The sequence below is a fragment of the Marmota flaviventris genome, chromosome 12 (assembly GCF_047511675.1).
Source record: "Marmota flaviventris isolate mMarFla1 chromosome 12, mMarFla1.hap1, whole genome shotgun sequence".
Classification (NCBI taxonomy): Eukaryota; Metazoa; Chordata; class Mammalia; order Rodentia; family Sciuridae; genus Marmota; species Marmota flaviventris.
Window position 1 is genome coordinate 44,857,524 of NC_092509.1, and position 24,270 is coordinate 44,881,793.

The following is a 24,270-nucleotide window of genomic DNA, read 5'->3' on the forward strand; positions in this document are numbered from 1 at the left end:
GAAGAGGTGACAGGAGCAGAAGGGCTGGGTTATGCTTAAAGCAGGCATGAGCTTAAATGGTCCCATCTCACAGGGGTCCCCACCAGGCCATTCAGAGGTGGAAGGGAGGCAGTGGGGTGTCTATGAAGAAACATCAGTGCCATCTCTCGGTTCCTTAGAAAAAATAATTTCCAGATTCTCATCATACCCCAATACCAGGCTGAATTACATCACACGGAGTGGCCTATAAGCAGGGAAAAGATACTTTCTTAGGAACATAGATGTCCTAACCCTATTATTTCATTATATGTGGCTTCAGTGCTTCTATTATTCAGATTTTGAACTGGGATTCTATATAGTAAAATCTAGAAGCATATAAAATCATACACACACACACACACACACACACACACACACACACATATATATATATTCAAACAACTGCTACATATCTAAAATACATGTATATATGTAAACTTGTTATCATGATCTCTCTGCAGGTCGCAACCTGGACTGTATCCTTGATCTCTATTAACAGATGTGACCTACCAGCCATCATGTCACTGGCCATCTAAAGCTAGTGGAACAGAAGACAGTGACACAGGGAGATTCAGTACTGACAGCAAGATGTAAATTGGAGGCTGATATTTTCGTTATCTGCATAACCTTTCAAGCTAGATGCTCAGCCAGCATATAACAAATGTCAAAGCCTTTATTTCTGTACACGCTTGGCCTTTCCTAACTTTACTGCCTTCCACGGTGTATACTGTCAGCTCTCCACATCCCAAAACCTAGTTAGGCCCATAATGACTGTGTTTATATTGAATATGTAACAGACATTTTTTTTTTGCCATTATTCTTCAAACAACACAGTATAACAACCACTTGCATAGCATTTACTTCATATTACGGTATTATAAGTAATTTACAGATTATTTAAATTATGACTTAAATTATTACATGGCAGATAGGTGTAGGTTATATGCAAAACACTATGCCATTTTGTACAAGGGCATCCTTTAATTTGGGTATCCACAGGGGGTCCTGAAAGCAATTCCCCATGGATACTAGGAGATGAATGAATTCAATTCATATTCAGGACTCATCCTTTCTTCTTGCACAGGATTCACAGAACAGCTAGTAGGGGTCAGGCATGGGGGTGATCAGCATGTGGAGAGAGTTCCTGCCCTCAGTGAGTTCAGTCCGGATGAGAACATCACCCCATAAGGTAAGGATAGGCTTTTGAATGTAAGTGCCAAGGCTACCACCTTGGTGCTTTATCTGCTGGTGCTTTTGAAGATTCCCCATTCCTTCTTATGTTCTGATCAAGTAGAAAATAAGAAATTTCTCCCCATACATGCAAATTCTTCCTAGGTATAATGAGACACAAGGTCTATAGAACTTTAGACCCACTGAGAGCCCAAGCAGAGTTGAAACAAGTATCGCTGCAGGATGACTGTGAAAACCTGCTTCCTAAAACAGAGAACACTGAGCATTTCCTCCCCCTCTTAACTTCAAAACACTAATGTATCTGAGACAAGCATTTTAGCTGTGACGATGCATGTCAAATGAGCCTGTGAGCTGCGGGTGTCCAAGCCAAATGTAAATTATCATGTTGTTTTTTACATCGAGACTCATTCAGATTGAAATGTTTATTATTGTTCCACTATAGCTGTAGTAATTAAGGAATAATTAAACACAACTGATTAGAGCAGTATGACCCATTTGGGTCAGGGATTGGGTCATTTTCCTTCCCTAGCAAAGCAAAACATGGGCTGGGGTATGTGGCTCAGTGGTACAGTGTGTGCTTAGCCCAGGTGAGGCCCTGGGTTCAATCCCCAGAGCCAAAAACAATACAAAAGGAAAAAAGAAAAACAATGAACAATCCAAAAATGTGGTCATCCCTCAAAATCAAATAATCTTTTATCATTCAAGGTACATACATAGAGCACTTGCCCAGTATGCCCGAGGCCCTGTGTTCAATTCTCAATACTGGAAAACACACATACACACACACACACACACACACTTAAAAATCAAATTGGACAATCCAATTGCTCATGTGTAGGGTTCTAACTTACTCTTTCAAGATAATTAAGAAGTGAGGCTGGGTTGTAGTCCAGCAGAAGAGTGCTTGGCCAGCATATGTGAAGCCCTAGGTTCAATCCTCAGCACAACATAAAAATAGTAAATAAATAAATAAATAAAATACACGGTATTGTGTCCATCTACAACTAAAAATACAAAATTTTAAAAAAAATTAAAAAGGTGAATTTCAAGTCATCATCTTGGCATTTGCAATGCAGTAGACTTTTGTGGCTTAGAATTCAGGGATTCCAAATCTATGTTCTATCAAGAAGCCCTTGCTGGCAGGGTGCTATGGTACACACCTGTAATTTCAGAGATGCAGGAGGCCAAGGCAGGAGGATCACAAGTTCCATGCCATTCTGGGTATCTTAACCAGACCCCTGCCTCAAAAATAAAAAATAAAAAGGGCTAAGGATGTAGCTCAGTAGTGAAGAGAGTCCCTGGGTTCAATCCCCAGTACTAATTAAAACCAAGACAAAAAAAAAAAAAAAAAAAAACACCTTGTCATCTCTGTGATGTGTAAAGAAAACGTACCCATTATAGAGACATCCTCATGGCTCCTTGTCATAGGACCTATTTCATTTTTCTCTCTTTAAAATTTGAAGTCCATAATATTCCCTCTAGCCCAATGAACTCTGCATTGAGTCAGGGGTCTTCTGAAGTTCTGGGGAAGCTTAGCACCAAGCTAATGAGTTCCTTTTTATATAGATCAAAGGATCATGTATTAAGAGTAAGTCACTCAACGTCATAGCACAGCCTTCAGGAAGCCAATCACCTAAGCAGTCAGTAGAGATGGAAACAGATTTTAAAGTCAGAAAAAAAAAATTACCAGGAAGGGAAAAAGTGCTGTCAAGTCAATGAAACCAACAAGGACACAGCTCTGTGGTCTACATAGACACCTTAGATGCCATCTGCCACCTGTGGGAAAGGTCCCCACTCTGCTTCATCTGACTCCAGCAGTAGGAGCCATCCCTATTCCCATGGAGTAGCCAGTGAGCTTTGCTCCCATGAGGATTTGGAGAGAGGGAGAACTTGAGCAGAGTAAAAAGGCAGTTGGGCTCCACCAGCACCGCAGAGGGGGGAGGGAGCTGAGGCTGGCTTCTCTCTTCTTGGTTGCTGTCAACACCTAGACAGAAGCAGAATTATCAACTCAAAGAACAAGAAGCTGCTTAAAGGAGAGATCTTAACTTAAACACTCTTGTGCATGCTCACCTATCGTATCATTAACAAATCTGATAGATTCAGCCTTCCAGGTTTAAGTGGGTAGAGTTCCCTTAGATGCTAAGCTGTGACCAATACTCATTTTTTTTTTTAATAGAAGAGAACAAGAAGTGAGGGAAAAGAATAATTCATGTGATTTCAATAAAGAAATATACAATAGAGAGATAATTTAAGAATTCTGACACTATACAGAAAGCAATGGAAGTGGACCGTCGGGGTCATTTAGAACACAGGCCCCCTCTTCCTGGGACTCTGGCCTTTGTACTGTGTCACCTTACTGTCTGATGATATCTCTCCTGTCTACCCACATGACCTCCTCATTGGAAAGATATTACTGTAAAGCAAGTTTGAGATCCTAAGAGTCTGCTAAACATCTTGGATTAAAAGGAAACCAATAATCATTTCTATGAAGTCTATACTCCGCAGGACTTGACAGTCTATGCTACACAGTAGAAAGAGCCCCCATGAAAATGAGATAACCCACTCTGTCCTCTAAGAAGTCCCCTCTGCCTATAGACCGCCTACTCGCCAATCATACCACCAAGCGTGTCTGCCAAGGAGAGGGCATATTCCTATCATCACGGAGCACTATAATTAATTGAACAGTACTAGGCCAAGTCTCCAGGGTTTGGGCTCTCCAGCTCCTTGTAGGATGCAAGCCTGCTGCAGCAGGCCCTGCCAGCCTGTCCCTAGACACCAGCCTCCTGGCCTGCCTAATAAGGCCATCTGCAAGTTGACTGGCTGGCTTATAGGTCACCCACTGTTTACCATGCAAACTCTGGTCTCACAAGCAAAGCCAGAGCCTACCTTTTGGCAGACAAAGGGTTACCCTTTGCCAAAAACTCTTAAAGGGCTGCACTGTTGGTCCATTTACATAATAATAGAAACTTGTGGGCAGTCAGCCAGACTCCAACCACAGGGTACAGTTTACTGGGTTAAAGAAAACTGCACTTCATCAGGGAGTGGGGGCAAGTTAAGCTGTTAAAGGGAAACTTCTTTTCCTCTTTGACTTTTTCTTCCAGCCTCCCCAGAAAATTCACAGAAAGTCAATCTTTGCAGGAACTTACTTAGCATGCATCTAACTCTCTAAGGCTCCCTGACTTCAAAATAGCAACCCACTGTCTGCAAATAGATGGCATGTCCTGGATGCTTAAAAGGGAGTCAATCACTAGGTCAGGTGCAGTGAGAAATCCACAGCATTCCAGAAAATAAGTGCCAGCGAAAAATAAATCCATAAATTTCTTTATTTTCAACTAAGGCGGCCGAGTTATTGGTCAAACCATCTGAATGCAAACATTCATTATTCTTAATTCTATTAACTGGGCTCAGAGACTCTCCCGGCTCCGGGGCCCTTGTACTTCTATATAAGGAAAAGAACAGATCATAGTGATGAATTGCAGCACATTCATCATTGACCAAATTTCCTCTAGCTCTCATCCATCGGTCCCTTTGTCATTCAGAAGGCATTCTACCCACTGGCTCCCTAGAATTCGATATGTCCCAGAAGGGTTTTGAACACAACCAGCATTCCAAGTTTCAACCAGAGACTGGAGACGCTGAACTGCAGCAAACGTAGGAAAGGTCAGGAAGCATGAAATAGTAATACCTTGGAGGACAGTATTCACCAAACTACTACTTCAGAGTCCTGGGAAGTCAAACATGTAGCTAAAATGTGTGATTATGGCATGTAACCATGAGCCCACCAGCTTCCCCCTTCCACTCTTTCTTCCCTCTTTGCTGTGTCCAGTGTGGTCATGTGGATATATTGTTTACGATGTCTCAGTGACACAGCAGTTAACATGTAGCATCTGTTCTTTACTTCTTTAGGAAAGGAAGCTTGTGATGCTCCAAGCAAGAGTTATAAAAAAAAAAACAAAAAAAAAAAAACGGAAGCCTATTAAATGCTAACATACTGGGGATGCAAATGAGATGAATTCTTAGTTTTCATCAACCCAGGATTTACCCATTCAAAATAGTACCTAGGGATTCTGTAATTGAGATTATTGGAAATTCCTGTCTACATGTTTATGGCAAACGGGAAAAGCAGCCAGGTGTAATGGCACAAGTCTGTAATCTCAGCAATTCAGAAGGCTGAGGCAGGAGGATCACAAATTCAAGCAACTTAGTGAGGGCTTAGCAACTTTATGAGACCCCACCTCAAAACAAAAAATAAAAAGGGGTGGGGATGTAGCTCAGTGGTAAGCACCCCTGGGTTCAGACCCCAGTAGAGGGAAAAAGGGGTGGGGGAAGAGCAAAAGATGTGGGATGTTCTACACTGAAAGTCTGTTCTCCCTTTAGTTCAATGGAAAGTGGCCTTAGGAAGGAGTTTTTAAAAGTAACATCAGGGCTGGGGATATAACTCAGTTAGTAGAGTGCTTGCCTCCCATGCACAAGGCCCTGGGTGCAATCCCCAGCACCACAAAAAAAAAAAAAAAAAAAAAAAAAAAAAAGTAACATCAATCCCCTAAGGAGCTAAGGAGCTCTGTGTCCTCACAGGTAAAGCTGGGGAAGAACCATGGCTGGCAGGACTCTGGGGAAGGGGTGTAGAGTTGCTGTGGGCCCACTGTAACACCCAGAAAACTACAGGGGTTCACTGGTTGTGTTTATTTGAATTACAAGAAATGAATTTGCCTTGTTTAAGGGTAAGTTATCACTGAATCATTGTGCCCCCCCCCCCATTTCTTCTTCAGTAGTGGACTTTTGTGGCCCTTTGATTCCTAACCCACACTTTCACTAGAGACCAATCAAGGAGAAGAAAAGAATGTGAGATGACTGAGCTCTTGTCAGCAAGTTCTGTTAACCAAGACTCCTGGAAGACAGTGACGTTTTAAAGTGACCAGGGTCAAACCGCAGGACCTTGGGAAATGCAAACTGAAGATAGTAATACAAGAATCAATTAGTTTCCCAAGCCATCAGCGACGTCTATGAAAATAATATTGAGTTTATCCTGATTAAATACAATGCTGTAAAAGAGAATTCCTCCATTGTAGTCCCTGTGACTCCAACTCTCTCCTTAACAATAAAGATATTACTGGACTTACCCTCCTGCACACATTTCTATGTTAAGCAAGGCTGTCCAACAGGTTTTCAGCACAAAACAACTATTCATACACATGATTATATTAAGCCACCAACTGCCACTCAGTTTTGAAGGTATATATTTAGTCACTGTATATTTAGTATGGTAGGAGAATCAGAACCACCACATTTCCCACTAATGTTAAAAGTGCCCCAACTACATAGATAGAAGGATAGGTTTTTTATTGCATCTTTTTCTGTTCTGAAGAGGAAAGAGTGTTTTTTTCACGTTCACATGTAAATTACACCTTTTGACTTTCAGATCATACATGCACAGGGCTCCCAAGGTGGCAGAACTGGTCCTAGTGCCTGTGGAGGCAAAGGCAAAAGGATCACAAGTTTGAGGCCAGCCTCAGCAACTTAGCGAGACCCTGTCTCAAAATAAAAAACAAAAGGGTTGGGATATGGCTCATTGGTAAAGTGCTCCTGGGTTCAATATCCAGCACCACAAAAAAAAAAAAAAAAAAAAAGAATGAATAGATCACATATGCTATTTGATTGGGTGGCAGAAAAATTATAAAATGATCCTAAAATGATTAAAGATTAAATGGGGAATGGGGGGTGTAACACAGTGGTAGAGCACTTAACTAGCATGTATGAGTCCTGGACTTCATCCCCAACACCTGGGAGGGGGGATGAGTAAATCTTCACTCTACCTATTTATATGATACTTTATTTTTAAACACATTATCAGGTTATTTTTATAAACATATTTTTAACCCAGACACATGCTTACCCTGTGTTAAGCTTAAACTATGCTGATAGAGCTTTAAATCTCCTAAAGAATTGCTTTAACTTAGTTGCAATTATCCACACCTGAGAGTATGTACTAAAGTACTAACCTTTCTTTTTTTAAAATGGAAATTCCTTAAAAAGCTGATTCCTTAACTTCACGATGTCGCCCTCTAGTGGCAGAAATAAATTAATGCAATCTCCAAAGTCAATTTTACAAGCAAAACTCATTAGAAAGCCTGAAGTGAGACCATTTTTGTTTAAAATAGCTTGAACATCTCCAAGATATATAAGAAGTTAGAAGTTAGCAAATTATTTCACTTATTTATTCAACAACTATTTATTGAGCACCCTATAGGCCAAGCCTTGGGATTGGAGATACAATGAGACAATACAATGAGACAAACTCCCTGACTTCTGAACTTAAGTTCTAGCAATAAACAAATAAAACAGAAGTATAATGTAATATTTGACGTGCTCATTGGTCTTTTATTTTCATGAATGCATAACTGTTTTATGTATGTTAAATGTCAAATAATCTGGAGATGCCAATGATCTATATATTGTTGCTTTCTCTCTTCGACTCCCGTCTGTCAATCTCCCTTATTTTACCTCCACCTTCCCCAGGCAGGCCCAGAGCAGTCCACCCCATGCTCTCAGCAAGTATCTGTTGAATAAAATGACTATGGGCCAAGGAATCCAAACTAAGAGTCTTTGTTATCGGCAAAATATGAGGACTTCAGCAATTTTCAACTATCCACAATATAAACCAAAATATTTACAGTTATAAAAGGCAGTCTCATAAAAAAGTAATAGGTCTCTATATAAAAACTGATGCAATAATAGACCATAATAAAAGTTTTGTATGTAAACATTACAACTGTGTGAGCCTTTTTTTTTCAGAATCTCACATCTGTCAAAACAATAACCATTAACTTCAAAACTGCAGAATTCCTCATCTTTACTCAGAACCTTGTTATTGTTTTTCAAATTCAAAGTATCAGAACTAATAATTTCCTAAATATGTGAGTTCTGATGGTATATTGAGGATAAACCAGGGCAGCAGCCAGGATTCATATACCAGCTTGGAGCACTGATCATGGCTGCAGGAGACTCATGCTGAACTTGGGTCATCCTAAGTGGTCTGAGTGGTTGCTGATGCCCATTTTGGGCTCAGGAGGGAGGATAAGCTGGCGTTGACTGTTGCTGGTACTTTACACTGGACCTAGAAGCTACTTGGATGCACAGAGAAGGTGAAGAGGTTTTGCTGAAATGATGCTACTGTCTTTAAGTGTTTAAGTGTAATGTATACATATTCTATTTTTCAACATATTGCCTATCTCAAAATGAATTAAAGCCACTTGGATATTTCATAACACAAGGGACATTTCACAAAAACTTGAATATCTATAGATCCTTGTTTCTGTTTACAATTTAACCTAAACTACACAGGTACTGTTCAGTTTCCTGTTGCAGAGATTCTTTCAGTTAATGGTGAGGCCTCTGTAATGGGGATTCCAATGTCAAGAGGTCCAAAGTGACAGTGACATCGGGACGTAGAAAGTAGGGGTGAAGCATCTTACTAGACCTAATATGTGATCCAAATTCATGGTAAGCATAAACAACCGATGTTAAAATATTCAAAGGGAACTTTGTTAGGTAAAAATTTTCTCTTTGGAAGAAAATAGCCTAGTTGATTTTCAAACAAAGTCTGTGCAGTTATTGTACTGTAAGTCTCAACAAAATTCAAATAATTGATTTAAATATTTCCTTCATGGCTAAGGTCTAACATTCATTCTACTGATTTATTTTCTAACTGGTTCTTTAGGGCTAGAAGAGGGAAGGTGGGAATAGGTTTAAATTCACCTCAGTTTTCAAATTTAAGGAAAACAAAATCTTCAAATTTCTAATTTACTGATCTGTTGAACAGAACTTTTAAACAGAAGCAGGACTTTGGATGTTCAAGGTCACATGGAAAGTTATCAAGTATGATCCAGGTTTAAACATTACCACGAAGACTGTGGTTCTAATCTCTATGCTATGCTTAGAATTTTTTGATAGCAGCCAAGGTACTATTTGTATAGTTAGAGGGTACTTGTAAAAAAAAAAAAGATAGGTACTAAATTTTATACTAAAACTGTTATTACAATGTGATACTTTATAAAAATCCTACCCTATTTTAAAATACAAATAAGACACAAGCTGTCCCTTGGTCCTGTGCCTGTCCCTTGGTCCTGTGTCAGGAGCCATTTGGAAGTATACTCTCAAATTCCTGCAATTTTCCCTGAAGCCCTCAAAGAAGGATACAGGCTGATATCCCTGAAGTTGAATCAGATATTTTAACCAGGAACTGGAGGGCATTTCTCACTGTCTGCCTGTCCGGCAGGAATATTCTAGACCAAGGAAAGGCCATGCATAAGGGCTGTGGTTGCCTATCTATCAGACAAAATCAGGTCATGGTCACTAAAATGGAACTGGGTGGTTATCAAAGTCCAAATCTGTCCAATGCCTGCCATTCCCCTATACACTTTCCTTAGAGGACTAGAGCTATAGGTAATTGGTCCCAACCCTTGAATTCTTATGCATGATAGGGAAAGAACAACAACAAAAACATCTTTGGGGAGGCAAACATTTTAAACTTCTTTTAAGACAAAGTATTGCACTGGGGAAAATCCATAACTTTGGTGCTTCTCTGTTTCTAGCAGTCCCCACTTGCCACCAGTATATAAGGCATCTTGCAGTGCTTGCCAGTTCTCTGTGATGACACTTTACCTTCCATATTCCTCACCCCAAAGTGAGGGTGCCAAGCCACCAGTCCTAGTGAGCAGATGAAGTGACCCATTCTTGAAGGCTCCCTCCTGCTGGCATTCTACATTCACTGCCTTGTTTCCCTGCATCCTAGACAGAGGTCTGTGGCCCTCAGAAAACACCTGCTGCCCTTCTTGCCCTCAGTTACATTGCCAGGGCTCTTGTCTCCAAGCCTCAATGTTCCCCCAGGATATGCTCAGGGGCCAATCTGAACACTTCTTTTTTTGCAGTGTTAAACAAAATGTCTTTACAGGTCATGTGTGATGAAGCCAGCCCATGTGCATGAGAGCAGGTGTCACATCTGAGAAGACAAAGATGTGCCACATGTCACCCCTTAAGGGGGACTCCTTCTTCAGTGTGTTCTGCTGTGCCATGTAACCTTTGTAGCTATGTACCTGTCTGCAATTTGTCCTAAAATCCCTTGCCCTATGGATGCAAAGATCCTGGGGAGACCATTTCAGTAAGCAGAGTGACTAAGGGGTATGGAAAATGTTCAAGTGGGGAATGTCATACCTGGGGATATCAGGGTACAGTCCACGGGCACTCTGTTAGAGGGGGCCACTGTCCTCCTCCTGCATCCTTCTCTGTCTTACCTTCTCATACATGGAAACCATGTTCTCACTCTGTGTTGAGTTTAGAATTCTTCCCATAGTAGGCATCAATTAGTCACATGGTCACTTTCCATTTATTTAGCATTTAATTGTATAGGAAGTGCTTTCAATATCTCATTTAATTTCACTCTAATGAAATGGACATCACAAAGCATTTTATAATTTACAAAGAGCTTTAGTTCACATGGCAACATGTGATCCTGCTGTCATGAAGTTAATTATCACTGTCCTTATTTCACAGATGAGGAGACTCACCTCCAGAAAGTTGAAAACACAGGGCTAGTGACAAGAGATCTGCAAGTAGGGTCTCAGAGAGGTATTTGAACACCCATGTTCATGGCAGTGTTATTCACAATTGTTGAAACATGGGAGCAACTCAAGTGTCTACTGATGAATAGATAAACAAATTATGTCCCCAATGGAATATCATTCAGCCTTAAAAGGAAAGAAATTCTGATGTGTGTCACAACATATATGAAACTTAGCATGATGCTAAATATATAAATCAGTCACAAAAAGACAGGTACTGTATGATTGCCCTTACAAGAGATATTAGAGCAGTCAGATTCATGGAGACAGAAAGTAGAAGGGCGGCCACCAGGCGAGAGGGTATTGGAGAGATACTCTTTAATGAGTACAGAGTTTTAATTTCACAAGATAAAAAGAGCTCTGGAGATGGATGGTGATGATGGTTGCATATTATGAAGGTATTTAATATCACTGATGTATACATTTACAATGGTTAACATGTTAAATATCTATGTCATGAGCATTTACCAAAATAAAAATAATTGAAAGGGGCTGGGGTGGTGGCTCAGTGGTAGAGCACTTGCCTAGCATGTGGAAGGCACTGGATTCGATCCTCAGCACCACGTAAAAAATAAAAATAAAAATAAATAAAGGTATTGTTTTAATCTGCAACTAAAAAAATTAAAAATAATTGAAAAAAAAAGTCTCACAGAGTTAGAGATGAGAGATGAGAAAAATACTAAAGGATAACAGGTGGGTTCTGTACCTATGGGTGGGAGAGGAAGGGCTCTGTGATCCCTGAGAGCTGCACAAAATCCCTGGATCCCTGCTGGTGCCTTTATAGACAGGATGACCAACCTGAAGTGCAGCCATCATGGCTGCCCCAGTCTTCTCTGCTGTCCCTGGTTTCAGGGGAGACCTGTGGACGTCAGGGACAGGTTGAGGCCGTCTGCTTTAAATCAGCAGCAATAACCTCTGGGCAATAGGGCCTAGACATGTGTGCTGGGGCTAGCAGAATTTTCTGAGGCCTCCATTTCCATGTGAAAAGCTTGTTTGGTTTTATTCAAAACTGCTGTTTTGAAGCCTTGGCCAAGGTGGCTGTGGAGATGCTAGACTCTGGCTCAGGAAAGGGTGAAGTGAAAAAGAAGAAGAGATTGAAACAAGATTCTCCCTGCATTCTTCTGGTGACAGATTTGGAACATGAGCTAATGCACACACCAGCCCAGCCAAAGTTTAACAAAAACAATGCTATCTACAACTGCCTGGGGCAACTTTCTGAACAGAAAATAGCCTCTCCCCACTGGCTCTCAGCAGCAGCTCCAGTTGTTTTTTTTAAATTGATGGGAGGGTGTGGGTAATCCTTGCAAGCCAATGTGTCATTTTGTTTAGCTGTAGAAACATTTGATCATGATGATTTGGCAAAGAAAAAAATTTTCTATAGCAGGAATACTTCATCTCTGTAGTAACTAGACTGAACAAGTGAGGGATGAGGCGCAGGCTGAGCGAGGGTCCTCCCTCTGACACCCAGCACAACACCCAACTGCTAAGCCTGGCCTTGACCTTCACCAGGACTCATGACAAATAGTCATTTTTTTTTTTTCCCTCTCCCCTGGAAATTTAGAACAAGTTCTAAATCTCAACAATTTGTTTCTGTTTTTTTTTTTTTTTTTTTCTTTCTTTTTGGCAGTGCTAGGGACCAAACTCAGCGCCTCGGGCATGCTAGACAAGTGCCTGCCCACAGCCCATGAGGATATTTTTCTTTTCTTTTTTTCTCTATTTTTCCCCTTTTTGGTGTTGTTTAGTCTTTCCTTTTCATTTCAAAATTTTTTGTAGTCTTCTAGGCAGAGAAAATTAAATCAATTTCCCAAAGGTCAGAGATATGGGTGGATTGGAAAGTGAATATACTGTACAGTAAATGTGAAATTCATTGATCACAGAGTAAATGAGATATTATTAAAGAGAACACTCTTGCATTTGGTTGGCTATCCAGAAAGTTTGCTGTTACTAAGGAAGGAGTAGAGGGAGGACCAGGATAATCACATACATGCATTCCATGACAGAACTCCTAAAATACACTGTACAGGGCAAAATGATTGCTCTACTATTTAGCGCTTTGAGCTGGATAAGATTTTTATAAGTATCACTTAAATTTTTTTACTCTGACAAACTGGGGGTGTAGTTCAGTGGTATAGCGCTGCGCTTACCTAGCATGCATGATGCCTCCCATCCTCAGCACAGAAAAAAAAAAAGTTTTTTTCCTCTGAATTTTGGGCATTAGCTGTGTGTAATGCCAACTAGAAATCAGAAAGAAGAAGTCAAATTTATTGGAGACCTCAGAGTAGAATTAAATTTAGGGAAATCCTTTGGTTTAGTAATTCTCAGCTATAGCTAATGGTCAGACTATTATGAGAAGCCTCACCAGGTCAAACCCTGGCCTATACTCAGATGGATGGCGTTAGAGTCTCTAGGTGAGACCCTGGCACTAGAAGTTTTTAAAGCTCCCCGGGTGAATCTGAGTAGCCCATGTGAGGGAAGAAGCCCAGGTTGGCTAATTAACTAGAACTGTAAGGACTGTTTCCTTTCTAAAACACCAGCATCATTTTCAGAGTCAAGTTTGTCACATGGTGATGTATTTCAAGCAAATATTATTGGAGAATAGGCAACTAAAATTTTATCAGTCCCAGAGCATGATGTGTTAAAGGGGGTGAAAAAAAACTCTCCACAAAAATTAAGAAATGGAATTATAATAAAAACACAACTAAACAAATTACAGTGAACCAGGGGAAGGACAAAATGAGGCAATGAGAGCCATCTTATCTGAAATCCCGTGTGGCATACACAGCCCCCTCCCAGGGTTCCATGCTTTGGGAGACTACAGTTAGAAGGACCTGACCCACAGGAGAGTCAATGCCCACCCACTTTCTAGAAACCAAGTCTAATTCAACCACATGCACAGACACTTCTGGTGTCAGCTATGCTTTCTTTAAAACCATTTTTCCTGGCTCTCCCTCTCCCAGTCATTAATATGCCTCACTCATGTGCTAACTTGAAAGGTTTGTATTCTGTTGTGGTTTTCATCCTCTGTATCTCAGAAACATGTTATGACAATTACGCAAGTTTGTCATCCAGGAAAATCGCCAACAATCCCAACATAAGTAAGTTCCTCCAGCAAAGGCAGAAAAGGAGAATTCCCCCAAGAGTTTCGTTTGTTCACTTTGTTTTCCAAAACACTACATGCCATGTTTTAATCTAAAACCAATGCATGCATCAGATTTACCCAACCCCAGAGCTGGAGTTCAATTAAAAAGATCAAAATATGTTATTCTTTATCTGTGAGGAGCATACTTGTAAACCCTTCTTAGGAGACTAGTGCACGGTTGCATTCCAAAGCATTGCTGTAAAAGTGGAAATGCGTTCAGGCTGAGCTAAAAGCATTTTCTCCTTCTTGCATCTTGCCACTTCTGGTCCCAATTTGGGGAAAGGTGAAGTCTGAGGTACCATTGGCAATTATATAACAAGGTGCTTGACACAGGCCCATTTCAGGATGGAACCTGAGACTTTAAGCTCTGATGTAGAGGCAGCTAATGACAAGATAAATGATTCTTAATGCAAAGAGCAGCCGGGGGGTTGAGAGCCTGCACTCTTAAGACAGTCTGAGTGCAAGCCTCAGCTGTAGGGCTTGAACTCTTAGACCAGTGGTCCTCTCTAAGCATGGCTGTTCTAAGGCCTGATGACATTCATATTCACAGTAGCACTCAGCACAATGCAGGCTTCCGGACTCCATTACCAGGTGGCATCCACCACCTGCTGCTCTGCACCAGTTACTCTTTCCTTTCCCTCTCTATTCTCCTCTTCCCCATCATGCTCTTTCTGGCACACACAAACACATGGGTGCCTCTAATTTATCACTGTACACTCACACACTTGATCATTATCCAGTTGCTTGATTGTTGTATCCTCTGCTCTTCCAACTCTTTCTCTTTTTTACCAATTTGTTGCCGGTTATGATCACTGTCATTCTGATTCAGCTAAATCTGGAGCCAGTGTTTGGTATGTCTGTGATAGATCTGGTAGTTCTCTTCAAAATTTAGGGTCCTGGTTATTAGGTTATATTGCAATGTTTTTTCTCTTACTAATTTTATGAACCTATTAGCAATTCTAAACAGCTACAAAAGAAGTGCTGTTGTGCCAACATTTGGAATTATTTTGCAATAACTTAAAAACAAGAACATTTTGGGATGTTTCTTTAACACATGATACACCTTCCAACATGCCTGTTTAACCTGACAGTCTTTGTCTTCCCTGCTGTGGGGCAGCCTGGCTCCCCAGCCCCAAAGGCCCAGGAGCATTCGACTCCTCAGAAAAGGGCTGGGCAGGTGAAGTATTCACCACAGGGATGATTTGGGGAAGAATGAAAATATATAAGTGTTTCCATGCATGAATACAAATGCTTACCGAGCCAGGCCTTCTAAGTAAAACGTGTAAACCTACAAATTGTGTAAATTTGGAAGCTGCAGACTTTCAATGGCTTTGCAACATAATGTTTAGAGATGCAAATGGCCAAGTCTAGAAAACTAAATCTAATTTCATAAGGAATGAGAAAGAGGTACAATTATTTAAAACCTTTTCATTTCTTTTGACGCTATAATGAAGGGGATGGAGGGAGGGCCCATGCTTCACATGCATGAGTGAGACTCTGGGTTGAATCCCAACACCAAGAAAAGAGGGAGAGAGAATGGGGTGGGGGGAGGTGGGGGGAGAGAGAGAGACTAACACAGAGAGGGAGAGGGAGAGAGATTATACTAAAGGACTTCTCACCATTCCAACTACTGGAAACTTTCGGTCTTCTTTCCCCTTGTTGGATATGCACTACTTTGGAAGTAAATAAATTAAAGGTAGTGCTGAGCTTCACAAGGTTGTAGCTGTGAATGGTAATTTAGTCCCAGAGGGATACTTTGCAAAGGAGCCCCCCAAACCCTGTCCTCCTCTCTTTTTCTCTCATCCAATGCACACTAATATTGAAATATGAAAATGCAACTAATATTTGTAACTTTGTTTATAAGAAAAAAATAAAAAGAGAAGAGATAGGAGGATAGGAAGAGACAGTATTCATTTTGTTTGCTTAGAGACTAAAATTAAAAATGGTACTATTTCCAAGAAAGAGTTCTGTGGGGCAGGGTGTGAAGTAAAATAGGTGCTAATTCAGAGCTTTTAAAATGAAAATGGAAAAGTATTCAGCATGCAGATGCTTGAAATTAAGCCTGAAACACAGTGAAATAGTTCTGGCTCCAGGGTACAAAAATCTCCCAAGAATCATGATATAATTTATGGCCAGACAGTTCATCTAATTTCTTCACCAGTAGGTCTAAAGCATACTTGGTATTCATATTTAATAGAGCAGCTGGCTGGATCATGAGAGAGGTGATGAAATGATAGAGGAATGAGCTTTCGTTCTCAAAGCAGTCACAATACCTGACTCAATCGCAGGACATATCCAGGGCTGGTTAGACCACGTTCAGAACAAAATGTACATTGAGAACACTTAATGGGCACCTAAGGCCTATGTTTTCAAATGACCTAATTGTTATTTTTGGAATTTCATTCAATTCACATAAAAGTTGACTGCTAATAGATGTCATACATAAAGCCAGGACTTCATCCGCAAAGGTGACTCTATGCAATAAGCCCACAGTACAGTCCTTTAAAATCCAAATTACGTTTGCAATTTCTTTTTTTTTTTTTTTCCAAGATCACTGGAAGTTTCAATTTTATTTAGATTTTTTTATGTTTATTTTTGTTTCACAGTGTTGACTAACAAACTATTAGTTTTAATGAGAGTGAGCCACTGTGATTGAAGACACTACAGGCTGATTGAAACAAAAATTTGCTATTGAAACTTATAAAACTACATAAGTATGAAAGAACGTTAAGTTTTACATGTGAGTTAGAGTAAAGCAAAAGCTTTCTGTAGATAAGATAGATTTAAGGATGTAGGTGACCCAAGAGTGTAAATGTCTTGGTACAAGCAAAAATTCCAGGCAGTGTATGTCAGATTTTCAAGGCAGTGGAATTGGTGGGGTGTAAGTTAAGGGATCCAAACAGTAAAAAGGGACTCATGTAAAACATCTTGGTTACACATGAAACAAACAGGAATGCTCCCTGAGATAATGAAGGCATGATATGAGGAAAGAGTCGAGTGGGAAATGGAACAACAGACCTGAGCAGAGGGATCTGCTGGCTGGTGGGCAGGTGGAGGAGGGGCACAACCTCCTCAAGTCTTCTCTCCCCGCCCTCAGAATCCTTTCCCTTTGTGACTCTTCAATGGTGTGTGATGCAAGCCTGGAGATATAGAGAAGCCCAGGCACCCTCAGAACTCATTTGCCTTAGGCAACCGAGCAATTCAGATGATGAAGAGTGTTCTCTCTTTGCTGAATAGCCATACTGAACCATGGTTGATCTTGGTTCAATTCTTTGGGATATTGATCCCAAAAGTACCATTTTGAGTGGGTTGGTGTTGCTTTTTCTATACCTGTCCTTTCAGGTATTGAAACGATTTTCACCAACACTCGAGAAAAATAAAGCCATCCAGAAGAAGGTAAGGAAGCAGAGTGAACTCCCAAGGGAGTTTCTTGATTTTTGTCAAATGTGAAATGTTTTGTGAAATGTCAAATGTGATTTGTTATTTCCATTCTCACATTACTAAATGTTTGGTTGGCTCAAAGAAGATGTGACTTGGGAAGTCTGAGGACAAGATAGAACTTCACTCTTTAGGGAAAGAAGTCAGAGGTTCAGGAAGGACTAAGGTTTCCATCTGAAGCTCACAGACTATCTTTTGGGGTGTGATGGAGGGTTCCAGATTGGTTTGGATAGAGAGTGTGGCTTCTCTGAAGGAGACGGGTCTCTTCTGACTAGATTCTGAGTCTCATTCCCATGTCAGATGTGCTTCACCCAGCCTTCATATTGGGCTGATCAGGACAGCAGTGCTGACCTCGGAGTAGAGCCTGTAGCCTGAGCTCTGCCCCAGGACACAGGGTTCCCCGGGGGAGCCCAGATGTGACTGTTGGCCTCAGATTCTATGCCCTTCTTCCGCAGAGGGTTTAAGACCATCAAATGTGGAATCTCACAGACAAAAATGTCCTTTGAAATTATCAAAGAAGTAAAAAATTGAAAATATTTCATTGCCCTTCAAGATTAATAAAAGGAAGGAATACAATTTCTACTAATTAAAAATGAAGAGTTGTCCAATTCTTGCCTAATGAATGTCTAAGCTTGTTAACAAAAGGAGTAAAAGAAATGAGCCCCAGCCCCTCATTCTTTTCTTTTTGTTTTCAGCGTCAGGGAACAAAGAGAAGGAGAAATGGAGTATCTAAAGGTAAGGTTCTGCCTGTTCAACCTGAGCTCTATAAGGGTGAACTTTCCTATCTCCCTACAGCTCCATGATCTTGGAGGATGTCAGTTTCTAGGTGCAGTCTCTCTCAGGAAACAGGGTCTCAGAGGAGAGGCTCAGGAGAAGGCAGTGAGACCTGAGAGATTCCTCAGAGTCCCTGCCCTGCCCACCCTTCCTTGGGTGTGAATGAAGTAGTGATGGACCTGGGCCTTGGACATTTACTGCCGAGTAGGTGGCCCTGTGAGATGTCCAAAGACCCCTGATTGCCTTGGAGTCAGAATTTCTGTCTGGTGACATGGTGTAAACTACTTTAATTCTTGGCTGATTAGATTCATCCTGAGTTAGCTACTGATCCTTGTGCTTCAGGTGGTGGTTTTGAGCAGCATGTAGGATGGTACAGGTGAAAGTACTTTCTAAATGGAACCACATATACCTGTGAACCTTCTTACTATTATCCCTGACACTTATGACCTTATCTGCAGATTTTTAGGGCTTTCTGACTTTAATATCCTGTTTCCTGTAAAAACTCCTGAATGATAACCTGTGTTTTTACCTTTACTATATATAACCAACTGTCCTGGTTTTCCAGGTCGGAGAACTTGCCGGAGAGAAGTAGAGGAGGGGAGGAAGCTGCCTTCTATTCTGAAAAGGTGATTAGTCATTTCCCTTTACTGATTCCTTTCCTAGCATGCTTTATTCAGTCCCCCAGGAATTCTTCACAACATGCCCTAATCACAGGAGGGATAGCCATAGCCATGGGTACGTGAATAAAGAACTTGGGAGGGGAGGGTATTGTGAGGTCATAGATGTGTGGAATGTAGAGCAGGTAGCGGGCTCCCCACCACCCATAGAACTGCAGATCTTGCTTCCCTTGTAGTGGTTCTGGTTACAGCTTTGGCTTTCTTTCTCTTACAGTCTCATGAGCCAGAATAATGATTTCCTCAGCTTTCGGCAACTGTTATGTAAATGCCCGCTCTGTGGGAGGTAGCTAAGAACACCAGCTAAGGTCAGTCAACTGATCTGTAAGGCGTCCTTGGAAGATGCTCTTAATTCTGTGTCCTGTGTGTCTTCCGTGACGTCTGTGAGAGAGTCATCAGTTTTTCTGTCCGATGTTGTCTCTGCAATCCCTCCGGGAGCTTCAGTTTCAACTCCTTTAACTGAGCCAACTCTATTTCCTTCCTCTATTCGTTCACCTGACCAAATTACCCCTTTAATGGACCTACCTGGACCCTCATTACTGGGTGACTCTCTGCCACCAGAGCCTTCTCCCTTGAGTTCAAAATTGCCAGTGGATCATATCCCACCTCAACCATCTGTTCCAACTCCTCCCCCACCTGTTCCAACCCTTCCCCCACCAACTGACAGTCAAGGAGCAAAACCTGTTCTCCAACCAGAAGCCCCTTTGTCTCTGGTGGATAGCCCTGATGGGTTGTCTACTAATGTCCCAACAACCACATGCACTGACAGTGCAAGCCTTCCAGTGTCAGAGTTCTCTGGAAACCAGTCTCATGCTGAAAACTTGTCTCCATCTAAATTGGAGCACTCTGATGATGACAAAAACCTCCTCGACCTCCATCCTCCTGAGGCCTCTTTTGAGAGTGATACTACAGCCATCCTGTAGAGCCCGGAAACCTCTCATTTCTATGCCCTGATGTCTTGGCCCTTCCTCTGTGGTTCAAAAATCCAAGGAAGAGTTTTGTCCTGCAGCTCCCAGTGTTTTATCTGATAGACGGTCCTCCAAGGCTTATGCTCCAACAACCATCATTCCGGGAGATTTTCCCCTCAAAAAAGAGCTTCGGGAGAAGCTAGAGCACCACCTTCAGAAAAGGCTTATTCAACACCGGTGGGGTCCGCCCCGCAGAGTCCATGAGTCTCTGTCAAGGATGAGTCCATTCCTTGGCATGGAAATGAAGAGGAACATCAGGTTTGAATTTCCTGTATGGCAGGTTTTGTGTCATCATCTCAACTGATTCAAGAAGCTCCATAACACTGAAATACTGTGGTTTATTAAATTCAATTGCTATGCTATGTAACTCAACTTCCAAGTTTATTTTGGGGTCAGAAAAGTCAAAATCTGATCGGCGATTCATCTGAAGTTTGGCTTTAGCAGATATGGGGCGAAATACAAAATCATAACCTTTTGGAACAATATATTCATTAACAACGCCATTCTTCAAGTTGTCCAATGATTTGTCATAATCATTAAGATAAAACATCTGAGACTGTACATTCCAGTAGGCAAAAAGATTGTCCAATCGAATTAACTTACGAACTAGTTTCTCAGTTTCATCTTGTAAATATGGAACCCAGTACTGATCAGTGGTCTGCATGCTGAGATTTTGTAAAGAAATACCAAATGACAGTGGTTTCTCACGATTTGTGATATCATCTTCATAACGAATATGGATGTTGGAAATTTTCACTTGAAGATTTTTTATGATCTGAGTAACTAATTTTTCTGTAAAAGTATCCTGTTTCTCTTCCCGCTGTTGTTCTTGATCAACTACTTTTTGCTTTGTTTCTTCTATTCTTTTTAATTCCTGTTGCTTTGCTTCTAGGAGTTGTTTTTCTTCCTTTAAAGGATCATATTTTATTCTGGAAGAAGGCACTATGAGTAAATAAATATCTTCTAATACAGCTTCAAATGGTTGAGTATAAAGGTTTTTCCATGGAATTCTAAGTTTAAGATTACCAATATGACCAACTTTAACTTTAAAGGGCACATCCAGTTGACTCAGGGCATTTTCTTTGACTTCAAGATTCTTGAGGGCCACATCTCCTTTTCAGATGCCCAAAGAGAGCTGGGACGTGTCCAGGTTCACCACATAGTCCCCCAAGAACCGGTTCAACACGTCCAGGACCACTGACTCGAATACCATCTTCCTCGGCTGCGCAAGGTACAGCGGCCGCCCTCTTCTCCCAGTGCCCCGCCCTCGAGACCGCCCAGTTTAACGGCTCCTGGACGGCTCCGAATGCAGCGCCTCTGCCGCTCAGCCCCAGCGCGAGGCCGGCAAGGGCGAAGGGGCCGTTTGCAATTTCTTGATGCATGTGATGAGAATATAGCTAAAGAGTAGAAGGTTCACAAGACAATATTCTATTCTTCTCCCCCATTTCTTAGTTGCTGATTATTAGTTTCTTACTTGTCCTTACACAGTTGCTTTAAGAAAGCAAATATTTTCCCTTTATACACAAGTGGGGGTGCAAAGTGCACTCAACGATGTCCCTGGGAGACCTTTCTGAATAGGTCTATATTTTCTTCATTTTTTATAGCTGCATCGTGTTCCATTGTCCACATTTTCCAGAATTTAACCAGCCCCCTATTGATGGGCCTTAAGGTTTCCAATCTTTTGCTATTTCAAAGCTACAGTGTAAAGCCTTGAACAGAAGTGCACCTGAAAGAATTCTGACAGAAACTACCAAAATGCTCCTTCAGGCATCACATCATTTCACATTTCCATCAGCAATGGTTTGTTGGTGCCCCTCAGTCTCACCATTAGCACATCAACTGCTAGATCTGATGTTCCCAGCCACTTTTTTCTCTTACTATGAATTAGGTTGGGCATCTTTTCATATGTTAGCCTATTTGAATTCCTCTTTTATGGTCAGATTCTTTGCCTGTTTATCTAGTGTTGCTGATTTCTAAGGCTTTCTAGAAGTTTCCATATCCGTGTATCATCCATTTATCTGTGATATGAGTTGCAAATAACTTTCCTTTCTCTTTGGTGATGTTCCCCCAACCCCCACCCAGCACAAACATGCCTTTAAAAGAATAAAACATTGTTGATTTTTTATCAATCTTATTTTTCGTGGTTTCTGGTTTCTCAATCAGTTGACAACGTCTGCCAAACCCACAGCTATGAAGAAGTTCGCCTGTCTTATCTGGTACTTATTTTTTCTTTCAAAAAATTTAAACTGATACAAAGCAGAGATGAAGCTTCAATGAACCAGCATGGCCTAGATTGAACAAATGTTAAGGATTTCCCTTATGAGCTTCTTTTAGCCTTTATTTCTCTCTAAAACTTTTAAAGAAACACAAGATATCAATTAATTTTTACCTCTATATACTTCACTATCCATTTAAAAAATTCTGGACAATTCCTTGCATTGCCATAAAACTATTATTATATGTAACAAAGCAATAAGATTATTTTGTATCTAATAATTAATCTACATTGATTTTTTTCCAACTGCTCCAAAAATGTCTTTTTACAGTTGGTTTGTTCAAATAAAAATGCATCTTGGGGACTGGGGGGTTGTGGCTCAGCAGTAGAGCACTTGCAGAACATGTGTGAGGCACTAGGTTCAATTCTCAGCACCACATATAAACAAAATAAAGGTACATTGACAACTAAAAAATTTTTTTGAAAAAAAAAAAGAATGCATCTTGGCTTCTTTTTCTTTCTTTCTTTTTTAACACTTAACTCTTTAGGACTGGGAGTATAGCTCAGTGATAAAGGGATTGCCTAGCATAGTATATGCAAGGCCCTGGGCTCCACCCTAGCACCACACACACACACACACACACACAAACAAAACAAAACAAAAACACCTATTTAAATAGTTGGTCTACTAGAAATATGTCCTGGCATATGGAACAATTTATTGGCCATCTAGTTGCCCTAGCATTTATTGGGTAGTCCATTTCACTCCATTTATATTAAATGATACTCTGCCACCCCATTTGTTTATTCCTACATATATTTGAACTGTTTCTGGCTTTCTAATCTATTCTACAGTCCTTTTTTTTCACTTGCCAGTACTAAAAATCATTTTAATAATTGGGGCTGTGTAATGAATTAAAAAAAAATGATAGCTCTTGTTTATCCATGTGAACTTTAGAAATTCATTTGCCTAGTTTTGTTGTTGTTGTTAACCTTAATAAACAAACTTAGGAAGAATTGATATATTTATAAACTTGCATTTTCCTATACTCAAACATTTTTTTCAGATTTTTTTTATATTCTTTGAGAGCATTTTACAGTTTTTATATTATACATCGCACATGAAGTTCATTCTGAGTTATGTCATCTGATCTGTTACTGTGGTAAAAGTGGTCTTTTCTTCCTCTGAAGACTTAAGGGGTTGTTGTGTTTGGTACAGCTTTCATCAAGGTCAAGTTCTTGCTCTGCCTCAAATGATGCTCAGAGGCCTGGCTCACAGGCCCTTGGACAAGCAGGGCACATCTCTGAAACCTAGTAGGGGGCAGATAAGGGCAGCTCAAGATCTTCCCATCCTTACTCCCAGCCCACGCAATGGGTAAACAGAGGACACAAACCGAGTCTTGCAACAGCATACTCTGGAAGCTGTGAGATTCTGTGTCTTCTTTCAATCTTTTAAGGAAGCTTGTTCTAATATACAACAAATGTGCTATATGATGAACAGTTCTGCAAGACATGCATCTGCTGGATAATTCTCTTGAATTCCTAAGAAAAATTTTCCCAAAGAAAAGGTCCTCTGCAGTCACTGCACGCACAGCTCTGGATTTGGTAATCATTCTGAGCACCAGACTCTCCACCTCCCAGCCTTGCACCGGCTCCATCCTGCCTCCTCAATGTCAGGTGTCACTCATGGCCTCCCACCACACTTCCAGCCAGGCCAGGCAGGATCAGCTCCTCTACCCTGAGAGGGACCTCACGGGCAGCGGGGACAAGTTGGCAGTTACCTCCTCAGCAAAATCCTCTCCTGAAGAAGCTGTGCTCAGCCTGCTTTCCTGATGACCTTGACCTATCACCACTGGGATGGACTAGTGAGAACTGGATAGGAAGATCAACTGAAGTCAGACAACCCCATCTTTTTCTTGTTTCTATCCCATGGATCCCTGTGGATATGAGTCCCACTCGTGTCCCTTGGATTCTTGCAGATCTCTTATCTCCAACAAATGTTCAACCAGGGCAATTTTTCCCTCACCCTTCTCTGGTGTCTTCCTGCTGCCATCATCCTAGTTTAAGACTTGTAGGATCACACCAGTACCCTCTTCTGCCCCATCCTTCACTTGGCTGTATCTGATTTATTTGAAACTCCAAAGGTTTACCTTTGTCAAGAGACACACTCTGCTTATCTTATCATTCAAGACTCTCCATTGCACAAACAAGCTCCATTCATTCTGCCTTCAATTGT

The 24,270-nt window shown here is 41.0% G+C and overlaps 2 protein-coding genes across 11 annotated transcripts in view; one reads left to right on the forward strand and one right to left on the reverse strand.

The window, feature by feature from the left end:
* The window catches only part of Svil (supervillin), a 232,250-nt gene that overhangs the window by 108,703 nt on the left and 99,277 nt on the right, over nucleotides 1–24,270 (reverse strand). The window lies entirely within an intron of this gene.
* LOC114087072 (spermatogenesis-associated protein 31D3-like) lies at nucleotides 16,525–19,141 on the forward strand. Its single transcript, XM_071619666.1, has 4 exons — nucleotides 16,525–17,361; nucleotides 18,099–18,138; nucleotides 18,743–18,803; nucleotides 19,069–19,141. The coding sequence occupies exons 1-4, from the start codon at nucleotides 17,215–17,217 to the stop codon at nucleotides 19,139–19,141; spliced, it is 321 nt and encodes a 106-aa protein (XP_071475767.1). The 5' UTR covers nucleotides 16,525–17,214.